The following is a 26,498-nucleotide window of genomic DNA, read 5'->3' on the forward strand; positions in this document are numbered from 1 at the left end:
AGAAGTATTTTAGTTTGATGTAGTCCCACTAGTTTATTTTTTTTTGTTGTTGTTGCCCTTTGCTTTGGAGTCCAATTCAAAAGCTCATTGCCAAGACCAATGTCAAGGAGTTTACCATTTGTGTTTTCTTTTAGGAGGTTTATGGTCTCAGGTCTTATGTTCAAATTTTTGATCCACTTTGAGTTGATTTTTGTGTATGGTGTTAAGATAGTGGTCCAGTTTCATTTTTTTTGCATGTGGCTGTCCAATTTTCCCAACACCATTTATTGAAGAGACTGCCCCTTCCCCATTGTATAGTTTTGACTTCTGTGTTAATTTAACAGACCATACATGCTTAAGTTTATTTCTGGGATCTCTATTTTGCTCCATTGATCTATGTGTCTGTTTTTGTGTGAATACCATCTGGTTTGTTTTTGTTTTTAACTCTGACAGCATTCTCTCCCTCTTACTCTCCCAAAGGAAGAGAAGAACAATCATCAGTGGCTAGTGGCAGTTGCAGAAGTAACACCAAGAGCTGACTTCACACTCAGGAGAGAACGCTGCACCTCCTTCTTGTGGTTTCGGGTGCTCTACACGTTCATAAAAACTTCTCTAGTAACAAACTATACAAATGATCCCTGAAAATATAGTCTTCATACTTTTTTGATTACTATAGCTTTGAAATATAGTTTCAAATCAGGGAGTGTGGTGCCTCCAGCTTTGCCCTTTTTTCTATTGCTTCAGCTATTCGAGGTCTTTTATGGTTCCATACAAATTTTAGGATTGTTCTATTTTCTGAAAAAATGACACTGGAATTTTTAGGGATTGCACTGAATCTACAGATTGCTTTGGTAGAATGGACATTTTAACAATATTAATTCTTCCAATCCATGAGCATGGAATATCCTTCCTTTTATCTGTGTCTTCTACAATTTCTTTCGTCAACGTCTTACAGCTTTCAGTGTGCAACTCCCTTGGTTAAATTTATTCCTAGATATTTTCTTCTTTTTGATGCAATTGTGAATGGAATTGTTTTCTTAATTTTTCCTTCTGCTAGTTTGTTATTAGTGTATAGAAACACAACACATTTTTTAATATTGATTTGGTATCCTGCAAATTGACTGAATTTGTTTATTAGTCCTAACAGTTTTTGGTGTGGTCTTTAGGGTTTTTAAAATATATAATATCATGTCATTTGCAAATAAGTTTTACTTCTTCCCTTCCAATTTGATTGTTTTTTCTTTCTTTTCCTTGCCTAATTGCTTTGGCTAGGACTCCTAATGCTATGTTGAATAAAAGTGACAAGGGTGGGCATTCTTGCTTGTTCTTAATCTTAAAAGAAAAGCTTTCAGCTTTTCACCATTGAGTATGATGCTAGTTGTGGGCTTATCATGTATCGCCTTTATTATGTTGAGGTATGTTCCCTCTATGCCCACTTTGTTGAGAGTTTTATCATATGTGGGTATTGAATTTTGTCAAATGCGTTTCTGCATCTATTGTTATGATCATATGATTTTTACCCTTCATTTTGCTAATGTGGTGTATAATACTGTTTGATTTGCAGATGTTAAGCCATCCTTGCACCTCTGGAAAATTCCTCTTGATCATGGTGTATGATCCTTTTAATGTATTGGAGTTTGGTTTGCTAATATTTTATTGAGGATTTTTTCATCTGTGTTTATCAGTGATATTGGCTGCAATTTTCTCTTCTTGTGGCATCCCTGTCTGGTTTTGGTATCAGGGTAATGCTTACCTCATAAAATGAATTTGGAAGTATTCCTTTCTCTTCTATTTTTTTGGAAGAATTTGAGAAGGATTGGTATGAATTCTTCTTTAAATGTTTGATAGAACTCACCAATGAAGCTGTCTGGTTCTAGACTTTTATTTTTTGGGAGATTTGGTATAACTCAAAATGGAATATATCATCCTTAATGAGTCAAATTTAACATTGTGAAACTACCTAACAAATACAGTAACACAGTAAGACTAAAATGCTTTTTAACAAGCCTGAAACTATAACTGCTTTCAAGGTCACTGTGTTGTATAACAGGCACTCCATGTAGAAATAGGAGTCACGTTGATACCTATTTTGCTGTTAAAATCCAAATTGATTATCTAAGAGTATTTGAATCATAGTCATTTTCTACTATCTCTTAATAACAGAATCTCTCTTCCATTCCACGCTATAACCTAAGACCTGGAATAAAATATCAGGCTGACCTCAATATACAGAAGAGAAGACATCAAAGTTGGTAAAAAAGCTAACACTGTTATTGTGTTCCACTGTAAAACTGAAGAAGCACTGCCAGTAGAAAACAAAACAAAACAAAACAGGACAATGAGTTGAAAATATTTGGTGAGAAAGGGTAAAAACCATACCCTTTTTTATGGCAAGAAGAGTATTGCAATAGTAGTCCAATCAGTTGGAAGTTGTGGTTTCCACATAATTATTAATTTTTTTACAGTTCAATTTATATTTGGAGATTAAAGACACCATGAACCAAGCCATATATAGGTTCTTTAGTTAGGAAATGTTAACAATAAGGGTTTAAAGAGTGGATGCAGAGATACTCTTATTTAACATTTTATTAAATGATATAGGAAAGGGAGTATAAAATAAGATCTTCAAGTTTGCATGCTACTTTCCTCTCCCAGGTAGTGAAATTTTAAGCTAACAGGGATAAATTGATAAATAAAGACTCAAAGCTGCCTGAGCAGGCCAAAACACGGTACATGGGATTCAATGAGTATGTGTAAGGTGCTGAACTTAGAGAAAAGGTGGTGAACTTAGAGAAAAATAATACGAACTAAGTTTATAAAATGATGAACCCTGTGGTATCCTTTACCACCCAAGGAAGATACTACCTTAGTTGCTATAAGTCTATTCAGAAAATCTATTCTTTACAATTCAGTTTTGGTAAATTTTGTGTTTTTAGGAATTTGTCCATTTCAAAGTTATCCAATTTGCTGTTGTACACTTGTTCATAGTACCCTCATAATCCTTTTTATTTCTGTAAAATTGGTGGTGATGCACCCTCTTTCATTTCTAAATTTAGCGATTTGAGTCTTCTCTCTTTTTCTCTTAGCCAACCTAGCTAAAAGTTTTTCAATTTTGCTCATCTTTTCAAAAGAACCAACTCTTGGTTTTATTGATTTTCTCTATTATTTTTCATCTCTACTGTATTTATTGCTGTTTTAATCTTTATTATTTCCTTCCTTCTGCCAGCTTTGGGTTGAGTTTGTTCTTCTTTTTCTAGTTCCTGAAGGTATGAAGGTAAATTGTTGACTTAGGATCTTTCTTCTTTAATGCAAGCATTTACACTATAAATTTCCCTCTTAGCATTGCTTTTGCTGGATCCTATAAGTTTTGGTATGTTGTGTTTTCTTTTCCACTTGTCTCAAGATATCTTCTAATTTCCCTTGTGTCCTCATCTTTGTCCCACTGGTTGTTAAGAGTATGTTCTTTAATTTCTACATATTTGTGAATTTTCCAGTTTTCCTTTTGCTGTTTACATTTTATTGTAACTGGAAAAGATACTTTGTATGGTTACAATCTTTTAAAATTTATCAAGACTTATTTTGTGACCTAACATATGCTCTATTCTGAAGAATGTTTCTTGTGCACTTGAAAAAATAGATGCTCTGCTGTCGTGGGTTGGAATGTTCTGTATAGGTCTGTTAGGCCCAATTGACTTTGCCCATTTAAAAATTGGTCTATTTGCTTTCTTATTGAATTATAAGAGTTTTAAAAATATATTCTGGATACAACTCTCTTATCTGATATATAATTTGCAAATATTTTCTCCCTTTCTGTGGGTAGTCTTTTCACTTTATTGATGCTATCATTTGTAGCACAAAATTTTAATGTGGTTCAATTCATTTATTTTTTCTTTGTTTGTTTGTGCTTTTGGTGTCCTATCTAAGAAATAATTACCCTAACCCAAGGTCCTGAAGATATATCATGTTTTCTTCTAAGACTTTCTGCTTGTCAATTTCAGCAAAAAAGCTATCTGGGATTATGATAGGGATTGCTCTGAGTCTGTAGTATGATTAGATTTTAAGAAGGATTAATGGAGGTTAGAAATATTATGCCACATTTAAAGAATACAGTCATTAAGTTTAAGAGTTGAAGAAATCTTAGGTACTATCTAGTCCAGCTCTCTCATCTCACAGACAAATATTATGTATAGAGTGCTTTATAATTTACAAAGTGTTTTTTTAAATCTAACTGAAGCCTCACAATAACTCTGTGCAATAGGTATAATTCTTCTATTTTACTGAAAAAGTAGTGAAGATACAAAAGAACTAAGTGACTTACAAGGTCATGTAGACAGACTCAGGACTCAAAGTTCTGCCTATTGATTCCCTGTCCAGGGTTTTCAGTGTACTATATTAATTATGCTTTTTGACTAACAAGGACACTCTCTCATAAATTGTGTCATTTGTAAAACAAACTACCATCTGACCTTTTACCACTACCCTTACTTCTTAACAGCTCACTAATTATAGAATTTTTTCTTATGCTTGACATCCCCCAATCATACTATCATGTCTTCTGAAACTTTTAGTCTACTCTTCCTTTACAATATAGGCAGGCACTCCTCATTTTGCATAACAGTATTGGACTGTAAAAATGAAAATGCAAGATGAAACCATGTAAAGAGATTTTAAAAATCAATGGGAAAAATATGATCATTCTATGACCTGTAAAAAGTTCTTCTCAAAACACTAAAATCCCTCTTCCTGTCAGTTATACATGTATAGAGAGTCAAGTTCATATGTTGATCATTTCAACTTCACTAGCTTTCTTGGCTGCACATCTAAAGTCTCTCAAATGGTGGCAGTGTCAACATTCCTTTGGCTGGCTATTTCATCTCTAACTCCATCTACATTAGATTTAAATTTCATGTCCAGTGTTATCACCTTTCTTTTTTTTTTTACTGCACTTTCATCATTGTTGGTCAATTTTCTCTTTTGATTATCCATTTTTGTTAAATTTCAGTTTGGTTTATCAATGAGAGACAGAGGCAACACATCTACATGCTTTGCTGTCAATGCATTATGGGAACAATAGATTCACAGTGATGAATCACTGACAGAATTTGAAAGAAGTGAAATGACTGCTCACTGATCATGATGCACAGTAGATATTTACATAGTGGTTTAGGGATTGAAGAGCTAATATATTATGGTAAATTAAATTTGAACCATATTGTTGTGGACTGATGCTATTTAACTAAACTGTGGTAACAAATTTGTGCATATCAGAACTGTACAAAGCAAGGACTGCCTGTGCCTATTAGAACTGAGAGGTAAAATCTTATTTTTTAAATATGTCATCATTTTAAGATAAAATAATACCACTTGAAAGGAACAGTAGGATACTTCAAATACATGATTTCCTGGTTTTATCAGCTCTGCAAATGTCCAAATTTAGTGTAGATTTCCTTATTGAAATATACTTGTAGGATGCATAGAAAAACTAAGAGTTAGCCTCTTGCTTGAAGAGTTGAATATACTGTGGACACTGGCCAGTTGAAACATGGTTTTCTGCTGCCATCCATTATAGTTTCAGAGATGAATTATTATGGTAATTTTGGTTGCACTATATGAATGTTAAAGTTCACTCAGTCTAGAAAAAAAATATGTATAAACAAATTTAGAAAATTTTTAAAATGTAATTTCAAATCACTGAGTAAAGAATGGAGCTCATAACAAATGGGTTTGGGTTATTTGGATAATTTATTTGGAAAAAATATATAGTTCCTCACCTTGCAAAACATACAGAAAAAGTCAGATGGGTTAAAGATGTAAACATAAAGAACAAAATCATGAAAATACTGGAATAAAATATATAGGACTCTTTTTATAGTCTTAGATATAGAAGTCTTCATAACATCCAGAAAATTATGCTCCTGATCTTTCCTGCCAAATCTGTTTCTCCCCAAATCTTTCCTATCTCAGTATGTAGCAACTCCATTCTTGCAGTTGCTCAGATAAAAACTTTAGAGTCATTCTTGACATCTCTCTTTCTCTCATATTCCATACACAAACCTTGCTGGCTTGACTTGGAAAATATCTTAAGATTCTGACAGTTTCTTACCACTTCCACTGCCACCACCCTGATCCAAGCTATCCACATCTCTAGTTTGTATTATAAATAATAATAAAAATAAAATAATAATAATAAAAATAGTGTCATAATTGGTCTCACTCTTTTCATCCTTACTCCTCTATGATTTATATCCAAAATGAGAGCTGTGATTTTTTTTTAAATTAAAGTACAATCATGTTATTCCTTCCAGTTGTCCCTTATTTCACTTAGGAGTATAAGCCTTACTATGATCTAAATAGCCCTAGATAATCTACCCTCCATTACCAACCTGATCTCATCTCCTACTGACTTTCACCTCAATACTTGGCTTAATTCACACTAGCCTCATTTATATTTCTCGAAATGCCAGGGACTTTGAATGACTAACCCCCTCATTGCATGAGGCTACTTAAACAATTGTTATCAGAGAAGCTTTTCCTTACTACCCTATTTTTAAAAATGTAACATTTCTCAGCAATTCTTATCCCCAAGCCTCACTCTAATTTTGCAATACCTTCTAACAAACTTATTTATTTTGTTTATTTTGTTCACTGACTAGATGTAAACGCCATGCAGGCAGTGAATTTGTTTCATTCATACTCTATCTCCAGCACCTAAAATAGTTCCTGGCACATCATACATACTCAATAGGTATTTTTTGAATGAATGAATGAATGAGTATAACATTCGTTTATGTTAAAATGTTAAACTTCTACTTGATGAAATGTACAGTAAACAATAGTAAGACAAACAACTGACTGGGAGAAACAATTTGCAACATATATAATAGACAATGGATGCATCTTTGGTGTTTATAAAGTACTTTTACAAATCAATAGGAAATACATAAGCAAATCCCCTCCTAAAAAAATGAGGCAAAGAGTATGAATAGACAATTTGCTGAGGAGATATACATATAAGAAATCTCACTTGGAATCAGGAAAATTCAAATTTAAACAATTATATGCTACTTTTTACCCATTAGATTGACAAAATGGAGAAAGACTGATAATACCTAATACTTGTAAAATGGGGAGAAAATAGAAAATTTCTTACACTGATCAAGGGAGTATCAAGCAGTAGAGCTATTTAATTAGGAAAATTTGCCAGTAACTATCAATATTAAAAAGGAATATACAGGCTTCTGCACACCACCCCAGAGGTGAGGTGTCAGCACAGTTATTTCCTAGGAGGAACTCCGGTCTGAAGGGCCAGGTGTGAGAACTCTGCATGTGGCCCCCTATGAGCAAGGGAAACCAGACTAAGCAACAAGGGAAAAAAAGTTAGACACTCCACGAGAAAATGAGGAAAAGCAGCAATTAGAGGAAGACCTTCAAGATGGCACAAGAGAAAGACGTGGAGATCAACTTCCTCCCTACAAATACATCAGAAATACATCTACATGTGGAACAGCTCCTACAGAACACCTACTGAATGCTGGCAGAAGAAACTCCCCACGTACCTGAGTAGGGCAAAAGAAAAAAGGAAAAACAGAGGAAAAAGAATAGGAACAAGACCTGCCCCTTGGGGAGGAAGCTGTGAATGAGGAAAATTTCCACACACTAGGAAGCCCCTTCACTGGTAGAGATGGGGAGTGGCGGGGGGAAGCTTCGGAGCCACGGAGGAGAGAGCAGCAACAGGGGTGCAGAGGGCAAAGTGGGAGATTCCCGCACGGAGGATCAGTGCTGACCAGCACTCACCAGCCCGAGAGGCTTGTCTGCTCACCTGCCAGGGCGGGTTGGGGCTGGGAGCTGAGGCTCAGGCTTCAGAGGTCAGATCCCAGGGAGAGGACTGGTGTTGGCCATGTGAAGACAGCCTGAAGGGGGCTAGTGAGCCAAAACTGGTCGGGAGGGAGTCAGGGAAAAAGTCTGGACCTGCCTAAGAGGCAAGAGACCATTGTTTCGGGGTGTGCGAGGAGAGGGGATTCACAGCACCGCCTAAACGAGCTCCAGAGATGGGCTCAAGACATGGCTATCAGCGCGGACACCAGAGACGGGCACGAAACACTAAGGCTGCTGCTGCAGTCACCAAGAAGCCTGTGTGCAAGCACAGGTCACTATCCACACCTCCCCGCCCAGGAGCCTGTGCAGCCCGCCACTGCCAGGGTCCCGTGACCCAGAGACAACTTCCCAGGGAGAACAAATGGTGCGCCTCAGGCTGGTGCAAAGACATGTGGGACTCTGCCGCCACAGGCTCGCCCTGCATTCTGTACGCCCCCACGCGCCCCTCGGGCTGAGTGAGCCAGAGCCCTCTAATCAGCTGCTCCTTTAACTCCGTCCTGTCTGAGCGAAGAACAGATGCCCTCAGGTGACCTACATGCAGAGGCGGGGCCAAATCCAAAGCTGAACCCCAGGAGCTGTGTGAACAAAGAAGAGAAAGGGAAATTTCTCCCAGCAGCCTCAGGAGCAGCGGATTAAATCTCCACAATCAACTTGATGCACCCTGCATCTGTGGAATACCTGAATAGACAATGAATCATCCCAAAATTGAGGCGGTGGACTTTGGGAACAATGATATATGTATCTTTTTCCTTTTTCTCTTTTTGTGAGTGTGTATGTGTATGCTTCTTTGGGTGATGTTGTCTGTAGAGCTTTGTTTTTACCATTTTTCCTAGGGTTCTGTCTGTCCAGTTTTGTTTTGTTTTGTTTTATTACTTTTTAATTGTTTTTATTTGTAATAATTATTTCTTATTTTAATAACGTTATTTTATTTTATTCTTTCTTTTCTTTCTTTCTTTCTTTCTTTCTTTCTTTCTTTCTTTCTTTCTTTCTTTCTCCCTTTTCCTCTGAGCCATGTGGCCAACAGGATCATGGTGCTCCGGCTGGGTGTCAGGCCTGTGGCTCTGAGGTGGGAGAGGTGAGTTCAGGACATTGGTCCACCAGACACCTCCAGCTCCATGTAATATCAAACGGAGAAAGCTCTCCCAGAGATCTCCATCTGAACACTAAGACCCAGGTACACTCAACGACCAGCAAGCTACAGTTCTGGACACCCTGTGCCAAAAAACTAGCAAGACAGGAACACAACCCCACCCATTAGCAGAGAGGCTGCCTAAAATCATGAAAAGGTCACAGACACCGCAAAACACACCACCAGACATGGACCTGCCCACCAGAAAGACAAGACCATGCTCATCCATCAGAACAAAGGCACTAGAGCCCTCCACCAGGAAGCCTACACAACCCACTGAACCAAACTTGGCCACTGGGGCAGACACCAAAAACAATGGGAACTACCAACCTTCAGCCTGCAAAAAGGAGACCCCAAACACAGTAAGTTAAGCAAAATGGGAAGACAGAGAAACACACAGCAGATGAAGAAGCAAGGTAAAAACCCACCAAACCAAACAAATGAAGAGGAAATAGGCAGTCTGCCTGAAAAAGAATTCAGAAGAATGATAGTAAAGATGATCTAAAATCATGGAAATAGAATGGAGAAAATATAAGAAACGTTTAACAAGGACCTAGAAGAACTAAAGAGCAAACAAACAATGATGAACAACACAATAAATAAAATTAAAAATTCTCTACAAGGAATCAATAGCAGAATAACTGAGGCAGAAGAACGGATAAGTGACCTGGAAGATAAAATAGTGGAAATAACTACCACCGAACAGAATAAAGAAAAAAGAATGGAAAGAATTAGGGACGGTCTCAGAGAACTCTGGGACAACATTAAACGCACCAATATTCAAATTATAGAGGTCCCAGAAGAAAAAGAGAAAAAAAAAGGTGACTGAGAAAATATTTGAAGAGATTATAGTTGAAAACTTCCCGAATATGGGAAAGGAAATAGTCAGTCAAGTCCAGGAAGTCCAGAGAGTCCCATACAGGATAAATCCAAGAAAAACATGCCAAGACACATATTAATCAAACTATCAAAAATTAAATACAAAGACAAAATATTAAAAGCATCAAGGGAAAAGCAACAAATAACATACAAGGGAATCCCCATAAGGTTAACAGCTGATCTTTCAGCAGAAACTCTGCAAGCCACAAGGGAGTGGCAGGACATATTTAAAGTGATGAAAGGGAAAAACCTACAACCAAGATGACTCTACCCAGCCAGGATCTCATTCAGATTCAACAGAGAAATTAAAACCTTTACAGACAAGCAAAAGCTAAGAGAATTCAGCACCACCAAGCCAGCTTTACAACAAATGCTAAAGGAACTTCTTGAGGCAGGAAACACAAGAGAAGGAAAAGATGTACAATAACAAAAGCAAAACAACTAAGAAAACGGTAACAGGAACATACATATTGATAATTACCTTAAATGTAAATGGATTAAATGCTCCAAACAAAAGACATAGACTGGTTGAATGGATACAAAAACAAGACCTGTATACATGCTGTCTACAAGAGACCCACTTCAGACCTAGGGACACATATAGACTGAAAGTGAGGGGATGGAAAAAGATATTCCATGCAAATGGAAATCAAAAGAAAGCTGGAGGAGCAATTCTCATATCAGACAAAATAGACTTTAAGATAAAGACTACTACAAGACACAAAGAAGGAAACTACATAATGATCAAGGGAACAATCATGAAGAAGATATAACAATTGTAAATATTTATGCACCCAACATAGGAGCACCTCAATATATAAGACAAATGCTAACAGCCATGAAAGGGGAAATTGACAGTAACAAACCATAGTAGGGGACTTTAACACCCCACTTTCACCAATGGACAGACCATCCAATATGAAAATAAATAAGGAAACACAAGCTTTAAATTATATATTAAAGAAGATGGACTTAATTGATATTTATAGGACATTCGATCTAAAAACAACAGAATACACTTTCTTCTCAAGTGCTCATGGAACATTCTCCAGAATAAGTCATATCTTGGGTCACAAATCAAGCCTTGGTAAATTTAAGAAAATTGAAATCATATCAAGTATCTTTTCCAACCACAACGCTATGAGACTAGATATCAATTACAGAAGAAAATCTGTTAAAAATACAAACACATGGAGGCGAAACAATACACTACTAAATAACCAAGAGATCACTGAAGAAATCAAACAGGAAATAAAAAAGCACCTAGAAACAAACGACAATGAAAACATGATGATCCAAAACCTACGGGATACAGCAAAAGTAGTTCTAAGAGGGAAGTTTATAGCAATACAATCCCACCTCAAGAAACAAGAAAAATCTCAAATAAACAACCTAATCTTACACCTAAAGCAATTAGAGAAAGAACAACAAAAAAACCCCAAAGTTAGCAGAAGGAAAGAAATCATAAAGATCAGATCAGAAATAAATGAAAAAGAAATGAAGGGAACAATAGCAAAGATCAATAAAACTAAATGCTGGTTCCTTGAGAAGATAAGCAAAATTGATAAACCATTAGCCAGTCTCATGAAGAAAAAAAGGGAGAAGACTCAATTAATAGAATTAGAAATAAAAAAGGAGAAGTAATAACTGACACTGCAGAAATACAAAGGACCATGAGAGATTACTACAAGCCATATATGCCAATAAAATGGACAACCTGGAAGAAATGGACAAATTCTTAGAAAAGCACAACCTTCCAAGACTGAACCAGGGAGAAATAGAAAATATAAACAGACCAGTCACAGGCACTGAAATGGAGACTGTGATTAAAAATCTCCCAACCAACAAAAGCCCAGGACCAGATGGCTTCACAGGCGAATTCTATCAAACATTTAGAGAAGAGCTAACAGCTATCCTTCTCAAACTCTCCCAAAATATAGCAGAGGGAGTAACACTCCCAAACTCATTCTACGAGGCCACCATCACCCTGATAACAAAACCAGACCAGGATGTCACAAAGAAAGAAAACTATAGGCCAATAGCACTGATCAACATAGATGCAAAAATCCTCTACAAAATACTAGCAAAGAGAATCCAACAGTACATTAAAAGGATCATACACCATGATCAAGTGGGGTTTATCCCAGGACAGCAAGAATATACAATGGAGAAAAGACAGCCTCTTCAATAAGTGGTGCTGGGAAAACTGGACAGCTACATGGAAAAGAATGAAATTAGAACACTCCTTAACACCATACACAAAAATAAATGCAAAATGGATTAAAGACCTAAAGGTAAGGCCAGACACTATAAAACTCTTAGAGGAAAGCATAGGCAGAACCCTCTATGACATAAATCACAGCAAGATCCTTTCTGACCCACCTCCTAGAGAAATGGAAATAAAAACAAAAATAAACAAATGGGACCTAATGAAACTTAAAAGCTTTTGCACTGCAAAGGAAAACATAAAGAAGATGAAAAGACAACCCTCAGAATGGGAGAAAATACTTGCAAATGAAGCAACTGACAAAGGATTAATCTCCAAAGTTCATAAGCAGCTCATGCAGCTCAATATCAAAAAAACAAACAACTCAATCCAAGAATGGTCAGAAGACCTAAATAGACATTTCCCCAAAGAAGATATACAGATTGCCAACAAACACATGAAAGGATGCTCAACATCACTAATCATTAGAGAAATACAAATCAAAATGACAATGAGGCATTAACTCACACTAGTTATAATGGCCATCATCAAAAAATCTAGAAACAATAAATGCTGGAGAGGGTGTGGAGAAAAGGGAACCCTCTTGCACTGTTGGTGGGAATGTAAATTGATACAGCCACTATGGAGAACAGTATGGAGGTTCCTTAAAAAACTAAAAATAGAACTACCATATGACCCAGCAATCCCACTACTGGGCATATACCCTGAGAAAACCATAATTCAAAAAGAGTCATGTATCACAATGTTCACTGCAGCTCTATTTACAATAGCCAGGACATGGAAGCAACTTAAGTGTCCATCGACAGATGAATGGATAAAGAAGATGTGGCACATATATACAATGGAATATTACTCAGTCATAAAAAGAAATGAAATTGAGTTATTTCTAGTGAGGTGGATGGACCTAGAGTCTGTCATACAGAGTGAAGTAAGTCAGAAAGAGAAAACAAATACAGTATGCTAACGTATATATATGGAATCTAAAAAAAAATGTATGTGAAGAACCTAGGGGCAGGAAAGGAATAAAGACGCAGATGTAGAGAATGGATTTGAGGACACAGGGAGGGGGAAGGGTAAGCTGGGACAAAGTGAGAGAGTGGCATGGACTTATATATACTACCAAAGATAAAATAGATAGCTAGTGGGAAGTAGATGCATAGCATAGGGTGATCAGCTTCGTGCTTTGTGACCACCTAGAGGGGTGGTATAGGGAGGGTGGGAGGGAGATGCAAGAGGGAGGAGATATGGGGATATATGTATATGTATAACTGATTCACTTTGTTATAAAGCAGAAACTAACACACCACTGTAAAGCAATTGTACTCCAATAAAGATGTTAAAAAACAAAAAGGCATATGTATGCTGGACTCCAGCAAATCTATTCAGAATTTATTCTATGGCAATATTTACCAAATAATCTTAAGATATTTATGTAAGATATGTATAAGAATTTCAGTGCAACATATGTTTGTAATCCTGAAAATATAGAAACAACTTCAGTACTAATAATAGGTTAAATTATTTATGGTTAACCTAAACAGAAAATACTATATAATTATGAAAAAGAATGAGGTGTATATTTATAGGCTGATAAAGAAAGTATGCTAAGATATACAAACTATGACCACTAGGTCCAGAACAGATATATAGTATTAAATATGATTTCATGCATATAAATAAAAATATAACTTCCATTAGAAGATGCCGCATCATTCCATGCATCAATAACTCAGGGAAAAATGCTTCTAATTATAATCATAAAATGTTTCCCATTGTAAGATGCACCTCAATATCAGAGATTTTGAATTGTACAAAACTGAGTCTTAAAACTGATGAAATACCTATCATATATACAAACATATATATGTGTAAAAAGCCTTTTCTGGACAAATACATGAGGAACTACTAAACGTGGATACCTTGGGGAAGAACTGTGGATTTGGAGTATGTAAATATGTGGAAAGAAGAGTTCTCATTTTACATCATTTCATACTGGTTGATTTTATTTTTATTGATTTATAACATTACACATAAAAGTTTCATGTGTACAACATTATATTTCTATTTCTGTATACACTACGATGTGCTGGTTGATTTTTAAAATCAATCTAATTTGTTACTATTAATATAAAAACTTAAAAGGACAAAAATTGAAATGCACATATCTTTTGACCCAGCAATTTCACTTTTAAGAATCTCTACAGTATAAATAATTGTACATGTGTCCACAGGTATGTGTAAGAATGTTCATTATGATATGAATTGCAACAAAAGTAGGATATCATGCAGACATTAACAGTGATGTACACTGATGAAGAAAACTGATTAAGATATACTGAAAGAAGAAATATTAAAAGACATAAGTGATAAGGTAACATACAGAACAGTGTGTATTCTATGATTCTACATATGCACAAAGTGCAGAAAAAACAAAACTCTGTGTGTATGTATATATATGCGTGTGCATGTGTATGTATGTATGTGTGTGTGTGTGTGTGTGTGTGTGTATCGAGAGAGAGAAAGAGAAAGAGAATATGTTGCAAGAGATTCAAATTTACACACCAACTATTAACAGTGGATTCTTTGGGGAAGGGAATGGAATAAAGAAGACATGTTATAAAGGAGATTTTCACTTTTGCCCTTGATATGTCTGTATTATTATTTTTAGTAAAATATGTATTCATGTATTACTGATAAAATTTAAATAGAAAAATTAAGATTCATTTCAATAAACTTTATACTGTTAATCCACAATTAATATACAGAAATTTCTCTTGATTACTTCTTAAAGTAAGTTGATTGACTGGGCAATCAAAAGATAGTCTTTTTGGGGACTTCCCTGGTGGTCCAGTGATAAAGAATCCGCCTTACAATGCAGGAGAGATAGGTTCGATCCCTGTTGGGGAACTAAGATCCCACATGCCACAACTACAGAGCTTGCGTGCCTCAATGAGAGAGACTGCGTGCCACAAACTACAGAGCCCATGCGCCCTAGAGCCTGTGCACCACAACTAGAGAGAAGCTTGCGCGCCCCAGTGAAGAGCCCACGTGCCGCAACAAATAAAAGATCCCGCATGCCACAACTAAGACCTGATGCAGCCAAAAAAAGAAAGAAAATAAATACATTTAAAAATATAGCTTTTTGTATACTATTAAAAAGAAATTATCTTTAAAATGTTATTCAATAAATTCTTATCTCAGTGGGAACTTTCACGGAAGTTGAGTAACACAATTCCTTTTCTAATACTCTCAGGTTTTGTGTTGTAACTGAATGATTAAACATCGTTAAAGACAAACAATTCACTGGGAGAAAATACTTGCAACATATATATTAGACAATGGATACCTCTCTGCTAGTTATAAAATACTTCTGCAAATCAATAGCGATTACTACCTTTTTACATGGAATTAAGCAGTTATCAAACATTTGTGAGTCCAGTGATTCTTAAACAAGTTCTAGATTTGATTGCTTGAGAAATCCCACCAAAGTTTTCACACTGACTAGGGACAGAGAGAGATACGTAAAACTGTTTTCGGAGAACCACCTCAGATATGCAGTTAAGAATACTACTGCACCTTCATTAATTTTATAAGTTACTTTGCTTATAAGCCTCTTCAAATTAGTTAATAATAATATTAGGACAAAGACCAACAACTCCATCACTAAAAAGGAAAAAAAACCCCAAAACTATGTAGAAATATGCTTTTGGGTTACTGAAACATACTCAAAGAGTACGATAGAGGGAAAATAAAGAAATCAGAAAGATTTCCCCCCCTTTTTTTGGACTGGCTGCAAAACTAAAATATATCTCCTTACAATATAGGAGAAAAGAGAAGGAATGAACTTCTTGCCCAGACTATACCATGTCATTCTATAGTTTGTTTAAGTAAGAATTAGGAATGAGCACAATGTTAAAGAAATATCATATCTGCTCAGGCATATACCTGAGTAGGATTACCTTTGAGCCAGGAAGACCTGGAAGACCAATGCCTGAAATACCAGGATCACCTTTTTCTCCTTTCTGTCCAGGTAATCCCGGGGATCCAGGTTGTCCAGGAACTCCAGGAGGTCCAGGAGACCCTTTTGCACCCTGGGGGCCTGTTAGAAACATGTAATATGCAATCTTTTACAAAATATTGTTTGTGGGATATATATGATGCAGATGACCAAGCAAAAATATTTTTTTAAAATAATTCTGCAAATTCTGATATATATAATAATGAGCTTTACAACCAGGATTATATAAAAGCCTATTTTTCAAGGAAGTTTAAGTGAAAGGGGGTATAGCTGGAGAAAAAAATGTAAGTTTGTGAATTCTTTCTAAAGCTCTGTCTCTTAATTCGCACTTCAAATATTTGGGTAATGAGAGAGCTCTACCCACCGACTGCCTTAGATATTGTCTCAGCTTGACTCTATCAACACCAGTCTCATTTCTAATAACAAAGAGTGAACCATCTTCCATTAATGGAACTAAATATCTGGGAATTTTTCATCACTCACCTGGAAAACCCATATCACCTATGTTTCCTTTAAGTCCAGGAGGTCCTGTAAGTCCTGGCTTCCCAGGGAGACCAGGGTTACCCTTGGGACCTACAAAAGTCAAATTGGTAAAATTAAGACAACTCAGCAATATTAATGTTGCCTGGTTTCCTGGTATGGGTTGTAATTAAAATGCAAGCGTGAGATTGAATGGATTAAATCTTAACATACGATTAAGTTCCACAGATCTAACTCAGCATAAAACAGGTAAGAGTTACCTAAGAAATCTCTTTAGGAACATATTACAATATAATCATGGTAACAGAGGTTTCCTAATACAAATTTATTTTAAAAATGCAAAACTTTCACCAAGACACCTTGTTTCTTGCCCTAAAACTATTCCAATTACCTGAAATCTTATTTGTTGTTTGTGTATAAGTAAGTACCTTACTATATTCATCACAGGTAAATCCAATATAAAGGGACTCTTTTTAAAAGATTCAGAGGTGGCATTCCCATGTAGAGCCTGATCATGTGAGACCAGAAGAGGAAAGTGGTAACCTGTCATGATACACCCTCAGAACATTAGGCCAGGGATATATAAGAGTTGATGGAGAAATACTGGACTATCTCCCCACAACAGTCATGGCTGTTGTGCTTACACATTCTTCCCAGAGCTTAGATACTTGAGCTCTGTGGTGTCATCCAGGAATTTCCCAAGGACCACAATGTTGCCTTAAATATTATTTTCTTTTATTTTTTCTTTCACACTGTCTTCCAGCTTGGAGAAGAAAATGCAAAATATGTGAAGGATAGAAAAGGAGATAATTTCTCCTTCCCACTACACCAAGGTAATGCAGTACAGAGTCCAGAACAGAATAACTGACCTAAAGGGCTCTTACAAAGATGGAGATGAGCTCCTCTTTAGTCCTTAGGGGCCCAACTAAAAGAAAATGGCTTAAGAAGCAGCAAGAGTTTTATTAGAAATAAGAAAAAAAATCCATGTTGACTGTAAGAGTGATTAATGCTATAACACATTACCAAGGTAGATTGTGAAATTTTTATCCCTAGAAACTTTTAAAAATAGAATTGGCAGCCATCTGTTTTACATGGTTTAATGATTGACTTGTCTGAAGATAGAGAACTGAAAAGGGTGAATTCTTTAGGCTCCTACCAGATAACCTGTCTTATTGACATATGCTACAATGTATATAAATAAAACACAGCACCTTACTTGGATGTACTTCTGATTTTGCGTACACACTGATGCCACAAAAAGAAGAAACTGAGCAAAGCAAAATATTCTACAAATCTTGTCTGTTGACACTTGGGCCAAATGGCAACATTTTTGTTAAGGAGAGGTCCGTATCTCAGTAGCTACCCAAGCATATTGCCATGACCAGATTCAAAACATCATCACACATGATAAATACATAATTACTTTGTTCCAGGGTTCAGGATCAACCACCCAATTGCTACAGGTGGTTTAACATACTTACCCGATGGTCCTGGTAATCCAGGCTGTCCACTCAGTCCAGGTTGCCCTGGGTCTCCAGGCAAACCCTGATAACCTTTTGGCCCTGCAACTCCAGGAATACCTTCCAAGGATGAGTATAAGAAAGACAAGTTAGGTTGATATCATTAAATAAATTTGGTGAAGCAAGCTCACCAAACTCTGAAATATGAATGAAATACAGTGATATTCTGATACAGTATGAACCAACAGCACTGGACTCACTAAAATCCCCCACTTTTTAATTTAGCTACCATTAAGAATTGCAGAGCACTCAAGAATTAAGTCACTTTCCTCTTTGGGCCTCAGTTTCTTACACTGTAAAATGAAGGAATTGGGGAGGATTATCTCTAAGCTCTCTCTTAGATTCTATAACTATATTTAATAACCCTATATCACAGGCAAATACAGTTTACTGCCTCTGTTTTGCAGAAGTCATAATGGAAGGAGAAGAGAAGCCTTGCAAGAAGTAAGTCAAGAAAGGTATCTCATTTTAACAAGAATAAAAATTAGGTGGCTTTGCCTCTTTCATGACTGTATACAGTAATGTCTTAACACTCTGTTTTGAGGAGAAATCCCACCAGGTCCTGCTCATAGGGAAGCTTATAACATCTGTGTACACACACATCTGCACACACACTCACACGCGGACTGACAGTAATAATGGTTACAACACAGAAAGAGTCACAAACTTTACTATGATCTGCAAATAAACATAGATAGTTTTTAAAGTTCCATGTTGTTTGAAAGACTATTTTATATAGATTGGATTGTGTTTTATTTATTGATCTGTGCTTATTCATATTTTCTGGTGCTTTGTTATGAATATATTATACTTTTATAAAAAGAAAAAAGGACTTTTAAATGTTAAAAACCTGTTACACTTCATACCTTATTTGCTTCTAATAAAATAACTATAACAACACAGTCATTCCCTAGACCTACTTTCAGTGACCTCCCCCAGAGCTGAGCTTGGCTGTTCATAGTCCAATACTTGTTTATTCTTCCAGGGTAGAATAACAATGAACTGTACTTAAAAGTCAAGCATGATGTGGATATCAAAACACTGCAGGGCAACAAAGTACCACTCATCCTCATCTGGTTTCAAGACGAAAAAGTTTAAAGGACCAGCAAATTTTCCAAACACTGAAATCTGTTTTCCAAGTAATTCTGGCTTATATAGATCTTTTTTCTCTTGACCACATCCTATATACTATTTTCTGGAAGGCCTGAAAGTGACTGTCTATTTTAAAACCTCATAGTTTGTGACAGATAAACTACAAAGAAAATACTCAAACAAAAGTTGATCAGTGAAATCAGTGAAAATTAATTTTCATTACCAAAATTTGATGCACCTAACTGCCTTATGGTGGTGAGTCCTGGATTACAAGTCACTTTCCATGCTATTAAAAATTAAAATTCATATATAGCAGGAAACACATTAATAAATAAATGCATTCACTCACCTGGTAGGCCAGGGTCCCCTTTCTCTCCTTTTGAACCCAGCAGATCTGGATCCATTGGTCCAGGAAGGCCTGGAAGGCCAGGCTCTCCTTTACTACCTTTCTCTCCTGCAGGGCCAGGAAGTCCTGGCTGACCCTGCAAACCATCATCACCTAAACCCAACATGTGTGGGGAAGACAGAGCAGATCAGATTTATCCATCCAGGATTAATGCATATATAAAGATTATTCATATGTTACATAGTTGGGTAGGCCACTGACCACCCAAAACACTTAGGCACCTTATTTACTGTCTATAAATAACTCGACCTCACACACACTTTTACACTCAAATAACAATCTCTCTTCTGGGATTCTTTGACAATTACAAAGACTGTAAAAAGTAAAAATTTAATCCCTATATTCTGTTATTTTGAGCTAAGCACTTACTATGTTTCATAGTATTCAAGCTAAGCATACCACCAAACTTAAAACAGTACCTATTTAAATGCCATGAAAATACAAGAAACATAATACAAGCAAGCATTGCTCATTTTAAAGCAGTCAAATAAAAATATTCTGTATTGACATAAAGTAAAATATTTAATTTTCTTTCTTTCATGCATCTGCCAGCAAACCCTGAATATTACCTTTGAGACCAGGAACACCACTCCTGCCAGGAATTCCCAAAGGTCCTGTTGGGCCTGGAGGTCCCATCATACCCATTTCACCTTTGGCACCTTTTAAGAATATCAATAAGTATCTTTTACCTTTCCTTGACCTTGGAAAGATAAAAGATAAGTTTAAAGATGTCAACTGGAAAACTATTGAAACTTGGAGGGAAGCCACTAAGTTTCACCCCTTTCCAACTACTGTAAACTTAGTGACCACTACTGCCTATATCATTGTGGTAGTTAGTCTCTAAAGATGGTCCCCAAATGAACCACACTTCCCAGTATACACAGCCTAGAGTAGCCTTCTCCCCTTGAATTCGGGATGACTCTGTGCCTTACCCTTGACTAAGTGACACTGTATGACTCCCAATGCTAGATCATAAGAAGCCTTGAAACTTCCATCTGTGGCTCTTAGTACACTCATTTTCAGTTTTGGGGATTCTCTCTTTTGGAAGCCAGCTGCCCTGGAAGGAGAGCAGCTACCCTGATACTACCATAATGCGAAGTACTTCTATGGATAATGAGATACCATGTGAAGAGGCCAATGAACACTCAGGTGTCAGAGAAGTAGATCCTTCAACCCCAACCACTCCAGCTGATGCCATGTGGATCAGAGATAAACAACCCTGGCAATCCATCCCTTAATTCCTGATCCACAAACCTTGAGCAAAATTAAAAGGTTGATTTAAATCATTAAATTTTGGGGTCATTTGTTACACAGCAATATATAACTGGAGCCCTCAGAGAGAAAAAGTGTAATGCAAATAGCAAAGTGAGTTTCCTACAATCAAAGACATTTAACACTTTTTCTTAAAGGACAGTGTCAATCCAGAAAAGTACAAGAGGATAATATACCAGAGTCATATTAGTTTTAATTTCCTGAATCCAAAATTAGGGAAGACTAAAAAATTACCTGGGAAGACTAAAATATTACCTGGAAAGCCAGAGGCACCTGCTTTTCCTGGGAGCCCTGGTGATCCTGGGGGTCCCATAGGACCTGGTGCTCCAGGGATCCCTGGACTGCCTCTCTCACCAGGGGGTCCTGGAACATCAAATCCAGGAGGCCCTGGATCCCCCTTCTCTCCTGGTATTCCATGCAAGCCTAGTTAATACAAACCAATATTAAGAAGTATTGAAGTAGTTTTAAGAGATGTATCTGGTTATTTTTCTAGCAAACAAGTGATAGAATCCTGTATATAACAAACCTAACAGTGAGTTAGAGATACTTTTGGCATCATGCACAGAAAATAACCAACAATAACAGTTTAGGATTCTCAAGTATATTTCTCTAAGAAGGTGCTTCTGAAATTATTTCTCATGACCGACCAATCTTTTCTTAATTGCTGGTCTATCATGGACTATTTTTTTAATAAAACACAATAAAATTACTAAAATACTAAAATAAAAATATCAAAGACATATAAAATACAATCTTACATTTTGGTCATAATATTCAATAAATATAATTACACTTCAAACTGCTATAAAAGTTTCTAAATGCTTACTCTCTATTTCTTCTAATTCCAGTGCTGACTGGTAACAAACAGTTTGTAATTCGACACTGGTCCATTGACCACACTTGGATTTCCATTGCTCTAAGGTATTATGAATTATAAAGATGTATTTCTATAATCCATAAAAGATTAATTACTGAATAAGTAAGTTACATGGGCCCTTTTTACTTTATATTGGCTTTGTTTTACATGTTGTTTTAATAATACGTTATTATTAGTCTTTGTTGTTAACTTTTGTTTCACAGTAATCCAGCCAGGATTTTATAGAAAAAATATGTCATTGCAAAAATATACTCCAGAAAACAAGGTGGTTAAAAAAGAATATGTTTAGTGAAAAGAATTACACTACAAACATGGTGCAAGTTCCCATTCCAATACCTATCAGCTACGTGACTTATTAAGTCATTTAATGTTGTTGGTCTTCATCTGTTAAATGGGGATGTTCCATAACTGACTGAAAGCTGCGGGATGAAACAGGTGACCATTCCAAGCATCCCTTCAACAATAAGACCTAATTTTATTACTGTTGAAGATTCACAGACAATTATTTTTATAAGAGAGCAAGACACTGGCATTTTAAGACCTGTTTGAGATCATATACCAGCATGCCTTTAAACTGATTAAATTCACTTTGAAGATTAGAGAATTCCATTTAGTTGGTACAGTAGTGATGATTCCAATGCTGCCATTTCATAATAAAAAGATTATTAAAAGGGGAGAGATATTTTATATTATATTTATGAAATATGATGAGATACCTAATCATGTGCACAATTATAGCCCTATATGAATCACTGTCTATTGTTATATTACAGTCCAAGTAGTTTTTAATAGCTGAGTTTTCAAGATAACTAATTAGTCCTTTGAAATATGCTCCAAGAGAGCGGTTCTACAAAATAATTAAAAGAAACCAAAGACTTCAATCTGGAGAAATCTTGTTTGTTTTCCAAGTTTAAAGCTTTAAGATATGGCTTTTGGGTGGGGGGGAAGAAAGATGAATAAGGTCTGAGGATTTAATGTATAACATGGTGACTATCATTGATAATACTGTATTGTATAACTGCAACTTGCTAATAGAGTAGAACTTAAGGGTTCTCACACACAAAAAGTGGAAAATATGTGAGGTGATGGATGTGTTAACTTGATTGTGAAAATCCTTTCACCACGTATACATATATCAAATAATCACATTGTATATTTGAAATATATTACAATTCTATTTGTCTATTATACCTCAATAGAGCTCAAGATAATAAATCAAAGGAAATATCCTATTTACAGTTTCTCAGAACCATTTTCATGAAATATCTCTTGCATCTTTTACGATGATCCTATTATATTTGAATGATATTTTCTATTTGCTCTAATATAATAAATTCTCAATATTAAAAAAGAAAAAGATAAGGCTTTTGAGAGAAAACTATAGTACCTGGCAGACCTGAAGTTCAAGAGGCAGGAAGTTATAGTTCAGCAGCAAGATGAACCACCCAAGCAGAAGCAAGTTGCAAAAAGATTCATTAGGTTAGGAAACAAAACTAACCATGTAAAGATTAGAACAAAAAGTCTACGAATAGAATTTATTAGATATTGATTCACTACTAACATATATTAGTAATCAGGAAAGAAATTTATTTTAGGCATTTGCTCAGATGCTCATATAACATATACTATAAATGTGTTTGCCAACAGAGACACAATAAAATTTTACATTCACAAAAAGTAATACTTTTTGATGAAGATCAGCTTTACACTCTTGTTTATCTCTGACCTTTATATTGCTGTGAATGATCACTTTGGAATTTAAGCTCCTAAAAGTTAGTTAGAATTTAAAAATAAACTTGATTTTATACTGTAACAGGTTAGGTACAGATAACTCAATAATTATTAGTGCAGGCTATGATTAAGCAAACTACATGTACTAGGCAAAGATCTCTGCATTGTCATTAGTAGTAGTAACAGATATTATGCTGCATTTTGCACAGCATAGATCTTTTCCATGACTATGTCAGGAACTGGCATCCTGGTAAGATCCAGAATGAAGAAAGTCAATATAAATTCAAAGGCTCTGCTGAATCTCCTTACACAATAAAAGGAATTATATGGATATATCTATAGAGGCTAAGTACATTAGAGGTGTATAATGCTCTAAATTTATTTGCAGCCAAATGGAAAGAGTTTATGGGGAAAAAAAGAAAATTCCAAAAGCATGCATTATCTGTGAAAACTTTACACACACACACACACACACACACACACACACACACACACACACAGCCCAAGGGTTTTATAGCCAAAAAAAGTTAGAAAACTACAATGTACTCTCCTTCATCTATAAAAATGACACGACTAATTCCTTATTCCTTTGATTCACATTAGTGGTGATGAGCCTGAGCTGATTCAGCCATGCACGTGTTCCTGAGGCTGGGCAAGTGTTACAACACATTTAACTCAGGTTAGGGTATTATCTGTAGACATGGAATTGAGTATATTTAACTGACCTCTAAAAAGATTAACTAAAGCAATTATCTTCTAGTTATTGGCCAGACCAAATAATAAGAACCAACAACTTCCATTTCTGCCTGGGTTACTAGGGCATGGGGTGAAAAGCACTTTGCTTCTTGTCCCTTGGCATTTAAAAAAAAATTTATTTCCCTACTGCCAAATGAGAAATTGATATTCAACAGGTCTTTAACTTATAAACATGCATTAAACTGTACAGCCTGCTATGGAAAAGAGAATGACAAATAGTAAAGCTTAATTAAATAATAGAAAACTGGAGTCAAAAGAAAAGCCTGAAAAGCATATATTTCTAGAGAAATGACAACATAGAATACTTTGCATTAAGTTTTCTACTGCAAAATGAAACACAGCAAGTATATTTAATAAGCTTATTTTTAAAAATTGGTAGTTAGAATTTCAGCCATGCAGCATAAGTCAGGTGTATCAAGATATTAGTAGTAGCCTTGCTGATCATCCTGTTATTGAGATGTACAAACAGAAATTATGGTATTTTTGAAATGGACTAAGATAATATTCTGCTTTGGTGATACAAATAAAATTTACTTTAAAAGTGAGTATATGTTGCTAGTATCAAATACAAAATGTGGTCATCCTGTGGTAAAAAAAATTGTGATTTGAGAACATTTCTATATTAATAAGAATGCATTCAATGCATTTTCATGGCAGTTGCTGTTAACTTCATTTGTTTGTTGAACCATATTAGTTAGGATCTTCAATTCTGTAGCAAAATATATATTTACAGAAGGAAGAGATGAGATTAAATTCAGCATCATTACTTTTCCCCCTGCCTATTCTATATGGACTTTATAAATATACCTATATATCCATCAGTTAAAAAGAAACAACATTAGATGAATGAAACATCATAGAGCATTAGCTAAATTTGAAAAGGCAGAAAGTACAAATGAATGTATTTTTATTTTGTTCATATTGGTATTAACAGTGGTCTTTTTATTCTTGCTAAGCTGTGACTTAAGAATTCAAAATGCTTCCAAAACCTCATGCAATTTTGGGAAATAAAATAAATGACAAAACACAACAGAAGTGATAAATTCATTTTAGCCATTTTGTGAAACAGCAGGCCAAGACTATAATGGCCAAACCTAAAAATTAATTGTTTTCTCTCAAGATCCCTCTGCTAGTTGGACAGATGGTTTTCTCATGAATGTTGAAGCACTTACTTTTTAACAAGCTGGTTCAAAGCAACACTGTAAGTTTTCTTATTTCTAAATCAGTAGTGACATGTTAGGGGCCACTATAAAAACAGTATAATCTGCCATAAAATAAATGTTTAAAATAGGACATAAGCAAAAATAACCTTTACTTTCCAGGCTTTTTATATTGTTAATCAGTGTTTCTAGATTTTAAGCATAATAACTAACAAAATACCTATTGGCATTTAAGGTCAGAAAATATATTCCATTGTTTCAAAGTCAATGTATGTATATCTGAACGGTGTGTTTAAGTCATCCGATGTATTCATGTGAAGTAAGGAATGATTAAATGTTCCATATTTGTTTTAATTTCATATATTATTATAGTGCTTTGCAATAACATAATCTTGGCCCAAGTGTGGCCCTTACTATGCCTGCCTAGATTAAGATAAAAATAATTCACATCACCAGATGGCTCAGAATCCACAAACTTGAGTAAGCTCTCACACAAACATAGAGGAATCATATGATTCTCTATTAGGTTACAAGCTGACAAAACTTTTCTGAGTATTCATATTAAAAAAAAAAACCTTAGCGTGCTTATGAGTTGCAAAGTAAATGCTGATTTATGGGCAAAAGAAAAGAAAATTCAAGTAAACTCACTTGTTTTATTTAAAAAATTGAGAATGCCTAAGAAATATTTTTCAAAGAACTTTTTTAACCCTAGTTCTCACGTGCTAAGAAATGTTATGAGGTTCCACAAAGGTCTATTAATGCCATATAGCTACTCAGGTCTGAAATGATTAGCACTAGAAGGTCTGGGATTCCAAAGCTATGACTAGCTCAATGATTATAAGCCATGGCAACACAATGCAGTTGTTAAATTGCACTGTTGTTAATAGATCAATTTTAAATTAACAGGGAGGGGAAATATCAGGGATTAAAGTAGCTCTTATGTCATGATCTGTGCTCTTTCACTTTTACACAATTATATAAGTGGACATATTAACTCTCAAATCTGTTTTCTGGAAGACTGTTACATAGGTTACACTTTATTGAGGGGTTAATCAACCTCTACATAATTAGTGCTACAAAATGCACATTTACTCCAA

At 35.5% G+C, this 26,498-nt stretch overlaps 1 protein-coding gene across 1 annotated transcript in view; it reads right to left on the minus strand.

The window, feature by feature from the left end:
- The window catches only part of COL4A5 (collagen type IV alpha 5 chain), a 237,607-nt gene that overhangs the window by 36,397 nt on the left and 174,712 nt on the right, over positions 1 to 26,498 (minus strand). The window contains exons 31-36 of the mRNA XM_081223198.1: positions 21,133 to 21,300; positions 20,175 to 20,264; positions 19,549 to 19,698; positions 18,069 to 18,167; positions 16,591 to 16,680; positions 16,049 to 16,188 (exon numbers count right to left, since the gene is read on the minus strand). Coding sequence (XP_081079324.1) covers positions 16,049 to 16,188; positions 16,591 to 16,680; positions 18,069 to 18,167; positions 19,549 to 19,698; positions 20,175 to 20,264; positions 21,133 to 21,300 — 737 coding nt within the window. The remainder of the gene's footprint in view (positions 1 to 16,048; positions 16,189 to 16,590; positions 16,681 to 18,068; positions 18,168 to 19,548; positions 19,699 to 20,174; positions 20,265 to 21,132; positions 21,301 to 26,498) is intronic.

This window comes from Mesoplodon bidens (assembly GCF_964165515.1).
Source record: "Mesoplodon bidens genome assembly, chromosome: X".
Classification (NCBI taxonomy): domain Eukaryota; kingdom Metazoa; phylum Chordata; class Mammalia; order Artiodactyla; family Ziphiidae; genus Mesoplodon; species Mesoplodon bidens.